Source organism: Notolepis coatsorum (genome assembly GCF_963971535.1).
Source record: "Notolepis coatsorum genome assembly, chromosome: 16".
NCBI lineage: Eukaryota > Metazoa > Chordata > Actinopteri > Aulopiformes > Paralepididae > Notolepis > Notolepis coatsorum.
In genome coordinates this window covers 68,166,369-68,184,059 of record NC_140180.1, presented here as the reverse complement: position 1 = coordinate 68,184,059, position 17,691 = coordinate 68,166,369, and the positions used below count along the sequence as shown (strand labels likewise).

Here is a 17,691-nt window from a genome sequence, read left to right as displayed (position 1 = left end):
CATAAGCGAAAAGGAGCAGGAAGAAGAATAAATTCTTATTAATACCTGCCCCCTATCCAATTAAATAAAGTAAATTTGATGGTCGGCGCATACAACTATTACTTGCACTAAAGTGAAAATTTAAACAAATCCAAAACAAAACAACTAGAACAAAAACGAGCAACAAATGAACAATCAAAAAATGTAGAAAAGCAAAAAATAAGCAAAAGATAACTCCAGAGTCTAATCCTTTTCGTAGTCTTCATATTGTCTAATTATTTTCATCTTATAAAATATTTTTAATTGATAAATATTTTTACATCCCTCTAGATCATTGTGGAGAAAATTCCACATTTTTATTCCTATCACTGAAGGACACATCTGCTTCTGAGTGGTCCGTGCAAACTGATGTTTAAAATCAAATGTCCTCCTGCTATCCCCACATATCTGTCACCACTCACCAGTGATAAATCTAAGAGCAGAATGTAGTGGTTTAAGAGTCTTAATGTGTTTTCTACGTATCTCTTAATGTGTTTTCTATGTATCTATGTGTTTTCTACGTATCTCTATGTATTTTCTATGTATCTCCTAATGTGTTTTCTACGTATCTCTATGTATTTTCTACGTATCTCTTAATGTGTTTTCTACGTATCTCTATGTATTTTCTACGTATCTCTTAATGTGTTTTCTACGTATCTCTATGTATTCTCTACGCATCTCTTAATGTGTTTTCTATGTATCTCTCTATGTCTTTTCTACGTCTCTCTTGATGTGTTTCATATATATCTCGGAGCAGCATGAATCACACAGACTCAGATGGTCATGTAGTTGCAATATCTTCTCTTGAGAATTCTACTGTGCGTCTCCAGAAACCTCATTATTCACCTCCAACATGAGAGACAAGCAGACATGACAGAAACCATTGATGAAGTAAGGAATTTATTACATTATTTTAAAATGTATTCCAAAAAATCTCACGGATTTGGTGGAGATATACAAAAAGGTCAAAAGATATATAAAATATATACGTATATATCAAAAACTTGATATAACTTGCTAAGAGGACGTGTGCAAAGGATCATGGTTAGGGTTAGTTGACAATATTTCTCTCTCAGTCTGTCGGTGTGTTGTAGCTGGAGAGGTGATTGGCTGAAAGACAGAGAGAGGCGCACATTCTGTAATGCTGTGTGTGTGTGTGTGGTCTACACTTACATAGTTAAATTAAAACAAAAATAACGTTAGCTTGAGTGACCACATATATGTGGCCATGCTAGGCACAGGTTAGTTTACAATGCAATTTTAAGTTGTTTCATTTGAATGGTATTAACCAAAAGCCACCAGCACACTCACAAATACACACACATGCACACCCCCCCCCCTCTCTCTCTACACACCTTCCCCTCTGTCCTCCTCACCTCTCTCTCCATCTTCTGTGATGTCCTCCTGACTGCTCACCGGCGTCTCCTTAGGGGTGGAGGTTTTCTGGGAGGAGCGCAGGCGCAGAGGGGTCTTCTGGTCGCCCGGACTGAAGGATTGAGAGACACCTACCCCTTTTGCCAGGCCCAGCCCCCAGCCGCGACGAGAGCCCAGCTTACGGCGGCCCACAGAGCGCTCTGTCCCCTCCTGGGAGTGGGCTTTTCTCAGGGGAGAGGGAGAGACTGGAGCGCTGCGGGGGTCTGGAGGCAGGGGGTGGGAGACTCAAATTACATGGAGGAGGAGGAGTATTTATATCACACTTCTCGTAAAAATACACATCATAATACGCAGGCCGGGACCCAGATAAGAAGTATACAGTAGTGGCCCAAGTTTCTTTAATAGTTGTCATACAGAAGTACAGAATACTTTTATACAAAATGCTTCTTTCTGTTACGCTCCAGAGACTGTGCTAGACAATAGATAAGTATGAAATAAAATAAAATAGTATAGCATGTAAAAATAGAATTAAAAATAGAAGTCACGTAACAACAAGCAGGCCTGCAGTCCTCTTGGGGTCTTGACCCACAGGTCAGGACGCGTCTATGCCAAATACAACGCAGTTCGGTTTCCGGGTTCCTCTGATTGGCCACTAAGCCCACGTGACCGCGGCTAGCACGCCCCCCTTATCGCCCGCTGCCGCGCTGTGAAGCGGAAGAGCCAGCGAGGCGACGCGAGGCGGTGGTTTCAGCAGCAGCGGCCGTCTTCTTCCGAGGCGGCTCGTTCTTATTAATCCCTAATGTCATGTATGTAATGAATGAATGAATGAAAACTTTATTTAACAGATTGCAGAATGGGTACAATACAGTACGGCGCAATACACACAATTGTTAAGGGGATGCAGACCAGAGAAAGACTTTCGTCTTGTTTACATCAGGGTCCCCCATTTTCAATTCATATCGACATTTATGACATACACAACATACATGACATTAGGGATTAATAAGAACGAGCCGCCTCGGAAGAAGACGGCCGCTGCTGCTGAAACCACCGCCTCGCGTCGCCTCGCTGGCTCTTCCGCTTCACAGCGCGGCAGCGGGCGATAAGGGGGGCGTGCTAGCCGCGGTCACGTGGGCTTAGTGGCCAATCAGAGGAACCTGGAAACCGAACTGCGTTGTATTTGGCATAGACGCGGTCAGGACAGCAGGAAGGCAGCGGTTCCCATCCTAAACCTAGTCTACCCATATAACTGTATGATAGCATGTACAATAATGCCATATATACCGCATATATATATATATTTATATTTACTGTATATATATTTATCCACATCTGTCTCAATATACCTGTATAGGATATAGAGATAGACTTTATGTTTATAGAACATCAAATAACTTACATAATGCAAAATATGCAAATGAGTAGCTAATGCAAACAATTACCGCAATAATGAACAAATAGGACTCTCGACTCTCTAGATTTAGAAGATAATCTAGACACTCTTCAACTCAGCCAGGAGTGCCTTCCCGTGGCGTTCAGATACATGAAAAGAGAAGGAGTCTGTAAAGCAGGCCTCCACAGATCTGGGGGCTGGAAGGAGGAAGATCTGAGGATGAGCGTGGTATCAATACAGCCCACACTTGGTAGTCATGAGAGGATCTGTATGCACACTTGCAGCCTCACATGGTGGGTGTATATGTATGTATGTGTGTGTGTGTGTGTGTGTTGAGGGAAAGTGCTCGGCCTTGTCAGTGTGTGTTCCTGTGTGTGTTTGCATGCATGTCTCTCTCTACGTGCATGCATGTGTGTGTGTGTGTGTGTGTGTGTGTGTGTGTGTGTGTGTGTGTGTGTGTGTGTGTGTGTGTGTGTGTGTGTGTGTGTGCGTGTGTGCATGTGAGTCTCACCAGGCTGAGTGGTGTGTGTGTCTGGTGTGTCCGCGGCGTCGGCCAGGTTCTCCACGCTGCCGGCAGCATTGAAGAGAGCACGTCCTCCGCCTCCTCCGCCTCCTCCTCCCCGTCCTCCTTTGGGCTTGATTAGCTTCTTCATCCTGTCTGCTATCCAGTTGGATTTCCTACAGGGACAGAGGGAGGGAGGGAGAGAGAGAGAACGATGAGAGGAGGATGGGGAGAGCTTGGAGATGGCAGGGGTGTGTGTGTGTGTGTGTGTGTGTGTGTGTGTGTGTGTGTGTGTGTGTGTGTGTGTGTGTGTGTGTGTGTGTGTGTGTGTGTGTGTGCGTGTGTGTGTGTGTGTGTGTAACAGTACAGGGAGAATTGAATATTTGAAAGTGGTCAGGGAGTGTGTGTGTGTGTTAGAAAGGTAGACAGTACAGGGAGAGCTGAAGGTTGGAAGTGATCAGGGTGTGTGTGTGTGTGTGTGTGTGTGTGTGTGTGTGTGTGTGTGTGTGTGTGTGTGTGTGTGTGTGTGTGTGTTTGAAAGGTAGACAGTACAGGGAGAACTGAAGATTGGAAGTGATAAGGGAGTGTGTGTGTGTGAGAGAAAGACAGAGAGATGGAGGGAAGAAGAGACCACAAAAAGAGGAGTGAAGGAGGAAGATATCTGCTTGAAAGAAAGCTTTGGAATGGAGAGTTGTTTGTGTTTGTGATGTTTATGTGAAGCACCTCTTTGGATAATGAGCGTGTTGGAGCTGTTTTACATACACTACAGCATTTCTATTCTATTTTATTATTTTGTTGGACAAAAGATGAGGTGTTTTGGTAATGGGGGGAAGGATCTTCACTAACGTTGAATGTTGGATCTGTTTCTTGTTCTCTGAAAATGTTCTCTGATTTAACAATGTCTTCATTGGCAGTGTTAACTCATTGAGCGCCAAAAACGAGATATCTCGTTTCTGAAAGCCAACGCTTGAGCACCAGAAACGAGATATCTAGTTTATTTTCCCGTTTTTCTTTTTTTAGATTATTATTATCCTAAACAGTCTCGCAGACCTTGCTGTGTGTAAGTTAGAATTGAAATGACGATCGAATCCCGACAGGTGGCCGTATCGCCTACCTTTTGAACTGGGCTAGTGTGGGGCCACTTTAGTGTGGGGAGTGTCTAGCACTCAAAGCAGAGAGAGGGAGCATCAGTGAGCTATGGCAATCGCGACTTGTGGAGACTATTAGAAGAGGACAAAAGGATCACACTTTTCAAGATTCAAGAGATCACACTTATGGATGATAACGTGCGTTTTCACGAGACTACATTGGACTCAGCACTTCTGGTAAATCATAGAAATACTATAGTCGCTAGGCGGCTGGGTGGCGCAGCGGACATTGCGCTCGTCACCAACGCAAGAGACACCGGTATCGAATCCGGCTGTCAGCGTTGCCTCCGGCTTGGGCCGGCCGTCATACTGACTCAATTGGCAGAGCCAGCGGGAGGAGAGTCGATGGGTGGTAGTCTGGTCATTGTAAACAGCGACTCCTACAGGTCGGTCAGGGCGCCTGCACAGCAGAGACAGGAAAATGGCGGGGGCAGTGTGAGCCTCCTACACGTTACTCCTCGCCAATGAGAGTCCGCGCTGGCAGGTGAAAAGTTGTTACTGGCTGCCTCCACATGTATCGGAGGGGACATGTGATGGGCTTCTATCCTCCCTACGACCGGCCAGTGGGGGGCACATGCGAGCAACGATCAGGACAGGGGAGGGAGAATTGGCACGAGAGGTAAATTGGGATGGGAGAAAAATCACAGAAAAAAGAGGAGAAAAGGTAGAAAGAAAAAAGAAATACTATAGTCGGTAACCTATTCTGTTCCGTGTTATAGTCTGCGCCGGGACCAAGCACTCCGAGGCTTGAGAACTTTACCGGTAATGGCGACCGCTATTGGAACTATTGGAGAACTATGAAGAAGACAAAACGATTGCACTTATGTATGATAAGGTGTGTCTTCACCAGACTATGTTGGATTCTAGTATTTTGTGTGCTGCGTCACGGATCTGGTGGACTCCGAGTTCGATTCCCGGACCCGCCGTCATTTATCAGAATGTCTTCCCCTGATCTATATCCCGTTTCACCCTGTATCTGTCGGTCATGCTTGACCAGAAAAGCGATAAACGCTAAAAAAGAAAGTAAAAAAAAAAAAAAAAAAATTGGTTTAATCAAAAAAATTTATCCAAAATGTCTAATGAAATATTCATTATTCCTTATTCTCCTAGGTTTGCATGTCAGATTTACCAGGAACGTAAACACACTTTACCATCGTGGCTGCCTGTCAAAGTTATGGGAGGCGGTCAGGGTCAAAAAGGGTAATGAAATCGCAAAAAGTCAATAGTTAGACACACCTGTCCAGCCCATTAAAATGCAACTGATGATGCAGCCTTGTGAAAATGGTGGCCGATATGCGGAAGCGCTTTGCGACCGATCAAAATGAGATTAGATCAATGTATTGTCATCATATATAATACAGCTCGTGGTGCACCTGCCGCAGCACTCGCGCACGTGCGCACACACACACACACACACACATATACACGCGTGCAGTACTGTATAGTCTATGTGCGTAATGAATGAACACAGTATAGCCAGGCTTATATTATTCTAATGACTTGTTTTATTAGGAGAGCACAGATACTGCGCTGTCCGTTGTACAGTCCATCATGCAGTCCGTTCATGGTACGCCTGACTCTGGCGGCCTTAATATGTGTACTGTACTTACTGTACGTATAGGGCAGAGCATATATATAGTATCTACTAAATCCTAATGAAACAAGTAATTAGAATAATATAAGCCTACTGTTCATTCATTAGACACGTAGGCTATACAGTGTGCGTGTGTGCGTGTGTGGCGCACGCAACAAGACTTATGGAATATTAATGCAGTCTATTTCCACGCAATTAGCTTTAGTTCTTATTTATTTATCCACTGTCATTTGCAGTGTTGGTGTAGTAGGCTACATAGTGTATTTCAATATCTGTGTTATTGATTAATGATATATTTAAAATAATGCAGATTATAGCTATATAAAACAAATGTCTGTCCCATTGTACCAATCAATGGGATATATTGCATGTTGGCTATAACCTGCATTCTTTCAAATGTATAATTAATCAATAACACAGATATGTAACAAATAAGAAATACAAATGCCACAGAAGGCATTCAATTATTATTATTTTCAATCATTTCACAATAATTGCATAATTGTTTGAATATCTGAGTGTAACGGTTCCAGGGAGGACAATGATAACTTTGCTCACAAAGTGAACAGTGGCCACAATGGGAACAGTGGTCACCTACCTGGTCTCCTACCTCCCTCTAGTGGTCACCATCAGATGGGCCAGATGATGCAGGCCACCATTTTGTGTTTCTTTAAGATAGTTGAGTTAATTTCTTCATGTATGTTGTCCTGGGCTTTTCCTTTCCTTGTTTAATTGTCATCCCCCTGCCTTGGTTGTTGTTGTGATATTGTTTTTGTGTCTTGTTGGTATTTAATTGTTTCTGTGTTTTTGGACTGGCCGTGCCAGGTGTTGTCAATTGTAATTAGTCTAGTATTTAAGTGTGTGTCCTTCCTCAGTTGTGTGGCGACATACCTCCAGTTCCCCCAGTTCCTGTCCACGCCGTGTTGCACTGTGTTTTCATTCTAAGTAAGTGTTAGTGTTTTGTTGTTCCTGTTTATTTTCCGTATTCTCAAGTTCGCTGTTTCACTAGTGCCAGCACGGCTGCGCCGTTTATGTTCTTTTTGTTACTTGTAGTTTAGCCTTGCTCTCTTGGTTCTAAAATAAATAGAACACCACATTTTTGTGAAGAGCAACCACCGTCTCTGTTCTCTTGTCATTCTGCACCACTGTCTCCGTTATCCTGTCATTCTGTAGTTCTGGGGCTCCTCCATCGTTCTGCATATTGAGTTCTGTTCTCCCCCAAATCCTAACATCTGAGTAATTAAGTAATTATACATTTGTCCAAAATAGCTGGTTCGGATATGGTTAATCCAGCTGCCCTGTGATCAGATGAATCCATATTATTTATTTTTCCGACATCAAAAATATTTTTATTATGATTAATTAATTAATTCCAAGGAGGCCTGTAGGGTTGACATGAAGGAATCACTATGATTTCTCCCAAATAAAGCCATTAAGAACACGGAGCACACCAGTCTTTCAAGTTAAGTGTGCTCCTCAGCACTCGTAAATCCTGCTCTCAGTCACGGCCGAATCCAATCTTAGGGACGGTTGGGGACTCCCACAACCGGCCCTAAGATGTCTCAAATGGCCCTGAGAGCAAATGTCTTGTCGTAAGTCCGTTGGAGAATGAGACCCATTGATTCCTTGTGTTGTGTTAATTACAGCTCAATGAAATCATAGGTAGCAGTCCCTATAAGACAAGTTATTGCTATGTTTTAATCTACATAATTTCCTGATGCTGTAATTGACACAACAAAAGGATTCATTGTCCCTGATGACATCATTGGTGGCCATATTCAAACAAATTTACTCTCAATAACTGTCTCAGAAATAGCAGTGTTTTCATCCTCTCTGAACGTTTCTGTCCATCGAAACGGAAACAAATTTGGGGGAGATGGACATCAGCCCTGTCCAACAAATGGATATTTGTTATTGAAAAATTATTTAAAAAAATGTAGACGGACAGACATAACAGATAAATACAGCTAGGCCCTCAGATGTGGCTTTTAACTCATTCACGGCCAACCACGACTATAGTTGGGTTATCTCGCCATGCGTTGAGTGCCAAAACCCGAGTATAGTGTGTGTGTGTGTATGTATGGATGTGTATGTGTGGGTGTGTAAGTGTGTAGTTGTGTGTGTGAGTGTGTAGTTGTGTGTGTAATTGGTATTGCAGGCTGGTTGTGTGTGTGTGTGAGTGTACTTGGTCTTGCAGCACTTTTGTGTGTGTGTGTGTGTGTCTGTGTGCGTGTGTACTTGGTCTTGCAGGCTGGTTGTGATGTGTGTATGTTGTGTGTGTGTGTGTGTGTGTGTGTGTGTGTGTGTGTGTGTGTGTGTGTGTGTGTGTGTGTGTGTGTGTGTGTGTGTGTGTGTGTGTGTACTTGGTCTTGCAGGCTGATTGTGGCATACTGGGGTCCAGGACTCTGTACTGGTCCATGATCTTCTCCAGCAGCTTCTGTTTCTCTCTGCGTAGCTCACTGAGCTTCTCCCTGGAGGACAGAACACAGTCTTCATTCACCAAGCAGGACCATGGAAATACCGCAGGAGAACAACGTGTGGTGGTGAGGCACCAGGCACCAGAACGTAGGAAAGCCAAAACTGTTTTATTAGACAAAGTGAATGTGTGACTGGATTCAAACTTGTGACATTGTGTTATGGTATATGGCTTGGTGGCCACTACTGTATGTCCCAAATGCCATTATTCTAAAGGGAAATTCAACTGCCAAAGAACATCTTGCTCAACGTTTGCACATGTGCCAGCCTGGAAATCAGAGAGAAAGAGAGAGAGAGAGAGCGAGAGCGAGAGAGAGAGAGAGAGAGAGAGAGAGAGAGAGAGAGAGAGAGAGAGAGAGAGAGAGAGAGAGAGAGAGAGAGAGAGAGAGAGAGAGACCTTGAATTTGTGATGTCACCTGGATGTAAAATCTGGGGGCTGCTCTGTAGACATTGAAGCACGGATTGTGTGGGCCTAAAAAAAAATTGCGTGAGCATTTACCCCCAAACAAGGTTTCAATATTGGCTCAGACACGTAATGCAAGAATATAAACCTCCTATGTGAATTCTTTAAAACGGGTGGCATTGCCTTTAAAGAATTCACACGACTTTTGTGGACCAAATGAATACATGTTCCATCCTGATTTACACAATCAGTGTCTATATCAAGAACCACTTAAGCCCGACGGAACCAGTACCGGTCCCAAAATGACATCACGTCATAAATCAAGCTCTACAGACTGTCTGACAAAATTATAGTTTTATTTTTTAAACTTATTCAAGTATAAACATCATAACCATGTCACAACAGCAGTTATAATGTATATTATCATCAATACGTTAGTTTACCAATAGGTTAAAGTGTTATTAGTTCGATTTTAGTTTTTCTGTTGTTGTGATCGCGAAAGTCGGCCATTTTGAAAAAGTTACTGTCAGTAATTGTAGTCATTTTGAAGAGGACATCCAGAGCTTTTAATGAGCGAATTTTTCAAAAATACACTTCCCAGAAGCCTCTAGGTAAAAAAAAGCTAATTACTTCTGTATTTTTTCTTTTTATATCTCTTATTACTCGGGATAATATACCACAAAACTGAACATTATTGGCATATATTGGAGCGCAGTTAGTTTGTCTCCCCTATTTTGAGCATTTAGCAACAATCAGATTTGAAATCAGTTTCAAAATGGCAGCACTCTGGCAAGAATAAGAAACCTACTGTACATACAGTAGATTTCATTATCTGTTCTCATGCACGCCTGGTGATACTAAATCCAAATTTAATGTGGGCATTTGAAAGATAAGATTTGGCACAATCCAGGGCGGCTGAGTGGCGCAGTGTGCAATGCGCTCGCCACTAACGCAGGATATGCTGGTATCGAGCCCAGCTCTCTGCGTTGCCGCTACATGCTTTTCCAACTGCAGTCCTTGCTGTGTGCTGGTTGCGGTAAAGGCACAGCTGGGCTGTAGGACGCGCCGCTGTTGTGAGACGCGGTGGGTTCCTGGTTCTGGTGAGTTATGTTTGCTGGCAGGCTTCACTTGTCTGTGGGAAAGCCGGTGGGTGGGGATTGGACGTTGTGGACAGCGACTCCTACAGGTCGGTTGGGTGACGCCGGTGCGGCGGAAACAGGACGTATCGGGGGCAGCGTGAGCCTCCCACGCGTTACTCCTCGCCACTGAGAGTTCGAGCTGCTGCGGTGAAAAGATGCGACAGGCTGCATCCTCGTGTACCGGAGGGGACACGTGATGCAAGGCTTCTATCCTCACTACAGCCGACCAGTGGGAGGCATAGTCTAGCAACGTTCAAGACAGGGGAGGGAAGAATTGGAAATACGAAATTGGGATGGGAGAAAAATAGAAAATGGGGAGAAAAAGTGGATAAAAAAAAATATTTGGCACAATCCATAAATGTGCGAATTGGCTATAATAAGGTCATTTATAAGCCTGCTATTCTATATTCTATAATAATATTTCAAATTGCATTGGTCCGGATGGGAGAATTCAGTACTGTATCTACAAAACCTTCTGTTTAATCATCTTCCCTTTATTAGTTTCCTTCGTTTTTTTTGTACAGGTGATCTCAAGAAGGTACTGAACGAGCTCAGTGGCAGTTTTTCATGTCTGGTCATTTTTTGCATGGTGTTATTCACTGTCAAAGTCTCCTTTGTTTCATCACAATTTAAGCAAGCCTAGTAATAGACACAATATTTCTGACACTGGGAATACATTCACTGAGGTCCATAGATGTCCCTAGATACCAAGAACATGCAAATGGACCTTGTAGAAGTGGAGCAATATTCCATTTACTTATTTTAGGCGGATTTTCAGAAAATAGGGCTCCGGGCTTAAAGTGGAAATGAAGCAGTGAGCAATGTGATCCTAGTTTGTTTGTTGTGTACCTTGTGTAAGACAGGGTTCTATAATCAAATGTGAAATCTATCTTATTTGTCTGAAAAATCAAATATAATATCCCTGTTTTCAACATGGGCGCCGCCATTTTGTTGCTGACGTCATGGCTGACGTCATACCGCTGGTTGGGTGTATACACTCTGGTTAGCTGCCTATAGTGAATGGGTCAGTCAGCAAATAAAATGTTGCCTACAAAACAACGGGACCGCGGTGGTTCTGTTTGTATTGCTCCTGGCTGTTCAAACTAATTTTACCATGTGAGAGAGAGGAAAGTTGGTTAATTTCCACAAACTACCAGTGAAAAAAACAGTGTTGTTGACATGTTGGCTCGGGCTGGCTGCACTCAGGCGGCGCGACCAGCCTGTTGGACAGGGAAGGAGGATCTGCAGAGAACACTTCATTGCCTCGGATTATGTTGTTGGGGTGGGATGTTTGTCCAGAAGACCACTAATCAGCTGAAGCCGGACGCGGTTCCCTCGGTCTTCGACAGACAGACCGGCGTTAGTTCTCGGGAGCGATCGCTAGCTAGTTGGCACCAGCCGGGGACCGGCGTTAGCTCTCGGGAGCGATGGCTAGCTAGTTAGCACCAGCCGGCGACCGGCGTTAGCAACCGGAGCGTCGCGGAGCATTCAGCCTGCTGGCTACCTAGACCCACTTCAACCAGCGTCGCGGAGCATTCAGCCTGCTGGCTACACAGCTTGTCGGTGTGCTGGAGCCTCTGCAAGCTAACGGTAGCTGGCTACACAGCTTGTCGGTGTGCTGGAGCCTCTGCAAGCTAACGGTAGCTGGCTCCAGGCTCCAGCACACCGACAAGCTGTGTAGCCAGCAGGCTGAATGCTCCGCGACGCTGGTTGAAGTGGGTCTAGGTAGCCAGCAGGCTGAATGCTCCGCGACGCTCCGGTTGCTAACGCCGGTCCCCGGCTGGTGCCAACTAGCTAGCGATCGCTCCCGAGAGCTAACGCCGGTCTGTCTGTCGAAGACCGAGGGAACCGCGTCCGGCTTCAGCTGATTAGTGGTCTTCTGGACAAACATCCCACCCCAACAACATAATCCGAGGCAATGAAGTGTTCTCTGCAGATCCTCCTTCCCTGTCCAACAGGCTGGTCGCGCCGCCTGAGTGCAGCCAGCCCGAGCCAACATGTCAACAACACTGTTTTTTTCACTGGTAGTTTGTGGAAATTAACCAACTTTCCTCTCTCTCACATGGTAAAATTAGTTTGAACAGCCAGGAGCAATACAAACAGAACCACCGCGGTCCCGTTGTTTTGTAGGCAACATTTTATTTACTGACTGACCCATTCACTATAGGCAGCTAACCAGCAGTGTATAAACCCAACCAGTGGCATGACGTCAGCAACAAAATGGCCGCGCCCATAATGCTAAATGCTTCAGAAATGTACACAACAAATCGTTTTTTCTTAGAAACTGCTTATTTTTATAACGTGACTTCTTCTGTGGCTTATCTAAATACTAATGTGATGCTATGAATATGTATTTATCGCACTGCTTCATTTCCACTTTAAGAGGTTAACATCAACAGGAAGAAGTCTGATATATTCTCTGTCAAACAGGTTCCCAGCAACTGCAAAGTGTTTATTAAATGCAAGACAAATGTATGTTTTGGCTACAAATAACACAATCGTCAACACTAATATGAGCGGGTTGTGAATTAGAGGTCTTGTTTTTCTTTAAGTTAACTGCCTTCCAAAACTGATCTGGGTTTGTGTAGGAACTTGTAATTAAATCTAAGTAGTAATCTGATATTGTGTCTGACAGTTTGTGCAGTTGGGGGAGTACAGGTCCACTCAGTCAAACATAATATGTGGTGTGCCGTAAGGGTCAATTATGGGCCCTAAACTATTAATTCATTCAAAAATAAAAGATTTCAATATTTTAGACGCATTACCTATATCATTTATGTACTATCTAATCTAAAATATTGAAAATTAAATTTTTTGCTGACAATACAAATGTCTTCTGTGAGGGAGAGAACCTCCAAAAGCTGGTAAAGAATGCCGCAGCTGAGCTATCCAAGCTGAAAGTGTGGTTTGATGCAAATAAATTATCATTAAATATAAAGAAAACCAAATTCATGATATTTGGTAAACGTGATAAACAAGAAAACACACCGGTTGAACTAATGATTGATCATATTAAACTGGAAAGGGTATTTGAGAATACATTTCTGGGTGTAATAATAGACCACAAACTCAACTGGAAACCTCAAGTCAAATATGTCCGAACAAAATTGGCACGGAGTGTTGCTATTTTATGTAAGATAAGACAAGACACATTTCTAAACCAAAAAACACTGTATACACTGTACTGTACGCTCTTCCTTCCATATATGAACTACTGTGCAGAGGTGTGGGGTAATACCTACAAAAGCACTCTACAGCCAATATGCACCATGCAAAAAAAAAGCAATAAGAATAGTCAACAATGTAGGATATTATGAACACACCAATAACTTATTTATAAAGCTACAAACATTGAAATGTATGGACCTAGGACCTGCCCTCATTGTATACAAAGCCAGATATAAACTAATCTCAGGCAACATTCAAAGATGGTTCAGAGACAGGGAAGGAGAATATAACTTAAGAGGCGAGGGAATCTTAAACAACCTGAAAAGCATGTGCTTATCTGTTTGTGGAATGAAGTTGTGGAATAATTTACCTGAATACATCAAACTGAGTAAACATATTGCACAATTTAAAAAGCAGCTTAAAAAATACACATTAGAGAAATACAGAAATGAGTAATGCAGATAAACAAAGTTATGTTCTGTTTCGTATTCGCTCTCGCTCGGCATCACTAGTCTGCACTATCTCGCATATGTGCACGCGCACTGAATAAAGACCACAAATGTACCTTTAATCCCAATATTCGTCTGACCACACCCCTATCAGCTTACCCATATAAGCAGGGGTGGGGCCACCCACTCGCCTCCTTCTCGCTTTCACCACAAGGAAGAAGTGCCTCGGTAGATCCCCACACTTGACACCATGCTGGAAGAAAGAATTAGGAGCAGCTTTGGGAAACAAGGATACGTTGACATCATATCTTTATTTTCTCTCTCACTATTTTCGAGAAAATACGGCGATATTGTCTTCGTACTGGAGTGTCTGGAAGATGATGATCATTCTAAAAATCCTCCACCGGTTTTCGTATTGGGAGTTCGTGCCGCTACATGCTTTTCCAACTGCAGTCCTTGCTGTGTGCTGGTTGCGGTAAAGGCACAGCTGGGCTGTAGGACGCGCCGCTGTTGTGAGACGCGGTGGGTTCCTGGTTCTGGTGAGTTATGTTTGCTGGCAGGCTTCACTTGTCTGTTAGTGCTATGGGGGCTACTTGACAATGTTTATGAAAACCGGCCCCAGGCTAGGGTCCTTTGTTCAGTCTCCTAGACGACAGAAGACCTTGGTCTGAAGCCATTTTAGTTTAACTAGTGGGCCGCGACCATTAACACTGGTGATCCCTGTGTGTTCTGGACGAGTGGATATCTCTCTGTCCCGTGTTAAGCCCCTTCTTTCATATCCAAATGAGAGTATTCCTTCACGAGGAGATATGTGCATGGATGTGCGATAGCGGCAGATCCATGTTCAAGTCAGCTACACAAGCCAGTTTGGTATTGTGCTGATTCCGTCGGGTGTTGGTAAAATCACCGTTGTAAAGCTGTGTGACATCTTGTTTCTCTTTTCGCTTAAAAAGTGAGGAGAAAGAGAGGGGAGCTCCAGTAGCTCACCACGTACCTCAAGCGCTATTTCGGCGCCGGGGACAACCGTGCTCGTCACGGATCTGGGGTTTAGCGAGTTCGAATCCCGGACTGCAGCCGTGCCTTTCCCAGAGTGTCTTCCCCCCCATCTGTACCCCTTCAGCCTGTTTCTGTCGGTCATTCTTGACCAAAATAAATGCGATAAACGCTAAAAAGAGCCAGGGGAATGGCCAAAGTTAAAAAAAAAAAAGTGAGGAGAGTTTCAGAACGGCGGCCTGTCTGGGTGAGTGTTATGTCATTGTGTACAAAGTTCAGGTGATAGCTGCTTAGCTTACGGTTAGCCAGTCAGCTGTTAGCTGCGGTGTTAGCCTGCTGGGATCACTGCGTGGCCTACAGAGGTGGGCCTACTGTTAGCCAGTCAGCTGTTAGCTGCGGCGCTAGCATCACTAGGAATCGTTAGCTTGCTGCTATCGGACAAGGCCAGCGCGGGGTAGCTCCGGCTCTTCGCGCGCCGCCGCGCGCTTCCCTCTGGTCGCGTGCGCCGTTCGCTCGGCGTCTCGCGAGCAGGGGCGATAGCGACCGACGGTTGGGGCGACCGTTAGCTTAATGCTACTCTGTTGAACGTGCTTTGATTATGACATGTTTTACACTCTTGACTACGACGTCATCCTTGACAGGGGATGTTCGTCGACCCTGCCCTGAGCCTGGACGGGGATTGCGTCAACAAAGAGGACTGTAGCGACTGGTTGGAGCGACGACGCTGCCCAGTTCGAGCAACACAGGTTCGGCTGTGTTGTCTACGGGGTCTTGAGTCTGCACTTCGCTGATCTACGTTCCGGGTAGGACAAGGTTTGACCAGACCTTATAACACGTCTTCTGGTTTTACTTTTCTAAATGTTTTGTGAATAACGATGTTTTCCCAAAACGTGTGTTGCTGCAATGCATTTAGGATACGACGCGAGTTATGTGTGAACTGTTTTTGTCACTGGCAGTTAGCTTCTCCGTGCAAATCGGGTTGTTGTTACAGATGTGAAAATGATCTGGTTGTTGTGTGAGAAACATCATGGTGTTTATATGTACCGTGTACTCACAACTAAGGTAACTAACCTATGAAGCTATGCTTAGTGACAAGTGAGTAAAAGAATGTTCTTTTCTCAGCCTGTGATGACAATGAACAGTGTGTTCACATATTAACAGGTTTTCCTGTTTTAACTGGCCGTATTAAGGGTAAAATAAGAGGATTGTGTTTCCCCCCGGTTCCCTGGGGACTTTTTCATCCTCCTATCAGACATGTTGTGCACTAAATTGTGTCTTTTGTGTGGTAGGGATGCGATGTAACCCTTAGCTTGATTGCTGAGGTTGTGCTAAAACTGCTGGAGAAACTTTATTTTCCTAAAAGAAAAGATTGTTTGGTCGCTGTCGTGTGTGCTTAGCAAGGCCTGTGGCCGATACTAATCGAGAATTATATATTCTCTCATTATGAAAAACGGCGTTCCTCTGTAGAGTGTTTTTTGCCATTTTTTGTAGGTGATGATGGGTTGTGTGTGTCATGTGACCTACAACTGGGTTGGACTGGCCACAGAAGCACATGTGTATGTTGGACCGGGGCTCTTAGAGAGCCCTCTCTATTCTGTGTTTTTTCCTTAGTAAAAATCAGATAGCAGGTTGGCTCATGCGCTGTGTGGAGCTGTCAAACGCTTCATGGAGCTGACTATGACTGTGTCATATTCTCTTTTTGTGGGTGTGGGGTCGTAAAGGGGTGAACTGGTAACCTTTCCTCTCCCCCTTGTTTCTGTCGGTCAGGGGTACACCCCCTGTCCTTCAAGGTTCCTGTCACGTTGCGGTTCGGGCACGTTACGGGGGGGGGGGGGGGGGAGGGAGTTTCCTGGTCCCACGGCCTGGTATATTGGGCGTGTGCACCGCAGAAATTCCCCCGCCATAGAGTACGTCACCGTGCGCGTCTCTGTTGGTAGGACTTCCGTGTGCTGGTCAGGTCCATGTGATGGATCTGTTTCGGGGGGGTGGTCAGGGCTCCTCCTCACCAAGCGCCTTTTCGGGCCTTCTGTGAGTTCGGACTCCTCCTTTCCATGTGAGGGAGCCTCCATCAGAGTACAGAGCCTTCCTCCTCAGATTGTTAAAGTGAGTGGACCCTCTAGAAGGTGTCCTATTCTATTGTGTATGTATTCGATTCAATTCGATTATTGAGTGTGTATGGGTTCAGTGCCTCTTCCCCGGAGAGCCCTAAAACCAATTTTTTACATGGCTCAAGGTGCAATATATTCTTTTCAATCTGTACAGCTCGCGTGGGAAGTCTCTCTGGGGATCCCTGTCTCCTTCCTATGGGAGGGTGGTGGGATGTAAAAATGTGAAATTTTTTTACCCCCGGCTGTGTAGACTGGGATACATACTGTTGGTGCTTCCTTCTTTTCTATTCAAAAAGTGTTGGAGTTAGGAAGTGTCACACCCCTCTTGTCGTTCCCCTGGGCGCCTTGGGGATTCAATGACAGGTTTAAATAGCCTGTTCATTGATGGGGGTGTGTCCCGACGCACGTATAGTGCTAGCTCGCTGTAAACAGGCGACTGACTGGCACGCCTTGGTTGCTTGAGATTAAAACAGCGTTTTTATAAAGCAACTGAGATGGGGGTTTTTCCTCTTCCGACGACCACATCCCACGACCTGGGTTGGTTATCGACGGATTCTCGTTCATGTCTGGGGGATGATGACGGAATGGATCTGAACATATGTAGAGGGGTCTCACGCCCTTGGGGTGGGCCACCAGGCGCGGTTCGCCCGAACGTCTGGGTGGCGCCTTCTTTTCATGTTAAGATCGACACGCATATCTGCCCTTCTCCTGGAGTAGGCATGTCGGCGTGGTTAGGGCACGGGACTGGTTCTGGTCACGCTGGTCCGGATCAGTTGAACCTGTTGTCCGCCGGGGATGCAGATCTGCTGTTCTGGTACCCTGAGGGACTTGGGCTTTTTTCAGGGGGAAAAATGCCAGGTCGGTCCGGGTGTCACAGGGTTAAGCGCTATGGAGACCCTGGTTGGGTACGTTTTTACTCAGCACTGT

The 17,691-nt window shown here is 44.9% G+C and overlaps 1 protein-coding gene across 1 annotated transcript in view; it reads right to left on the bottom strand.

The window, feature by feature from the left end:
• Positions 1-976: 976 nt before the first annotated feature.
• The window catches only part of ccdc88b (coiled-coil domain containing 88B), a gene marked incomplete at its 5' end in the record, with an annotated part of 241,720 nt that continues 225,005 nt past the window's right edge, over positions 977-17,691 (bottom strand). Inside the window, 4 exons of the mRNA XM_084332063.1 lie at positions 977-1,128; positions 1,395-1,655; positions 3,297-3,463; positions 8,393-8,500. Of these exons, the coding sequence (XP_084188189.1) occupies positions 1,091-1,128; positions 1,395-1,655; positions 3,297-3,463; positions 8,393-8,500 (574 nt within the window). The 3' untranslated portion in view covers positions 977-1,090. The remainder of the gene's footprint in view (positions 1,129-1,394; positions 1,656-3,296; positions 3,464-8,392; positions 8,501-17,691) is intronic.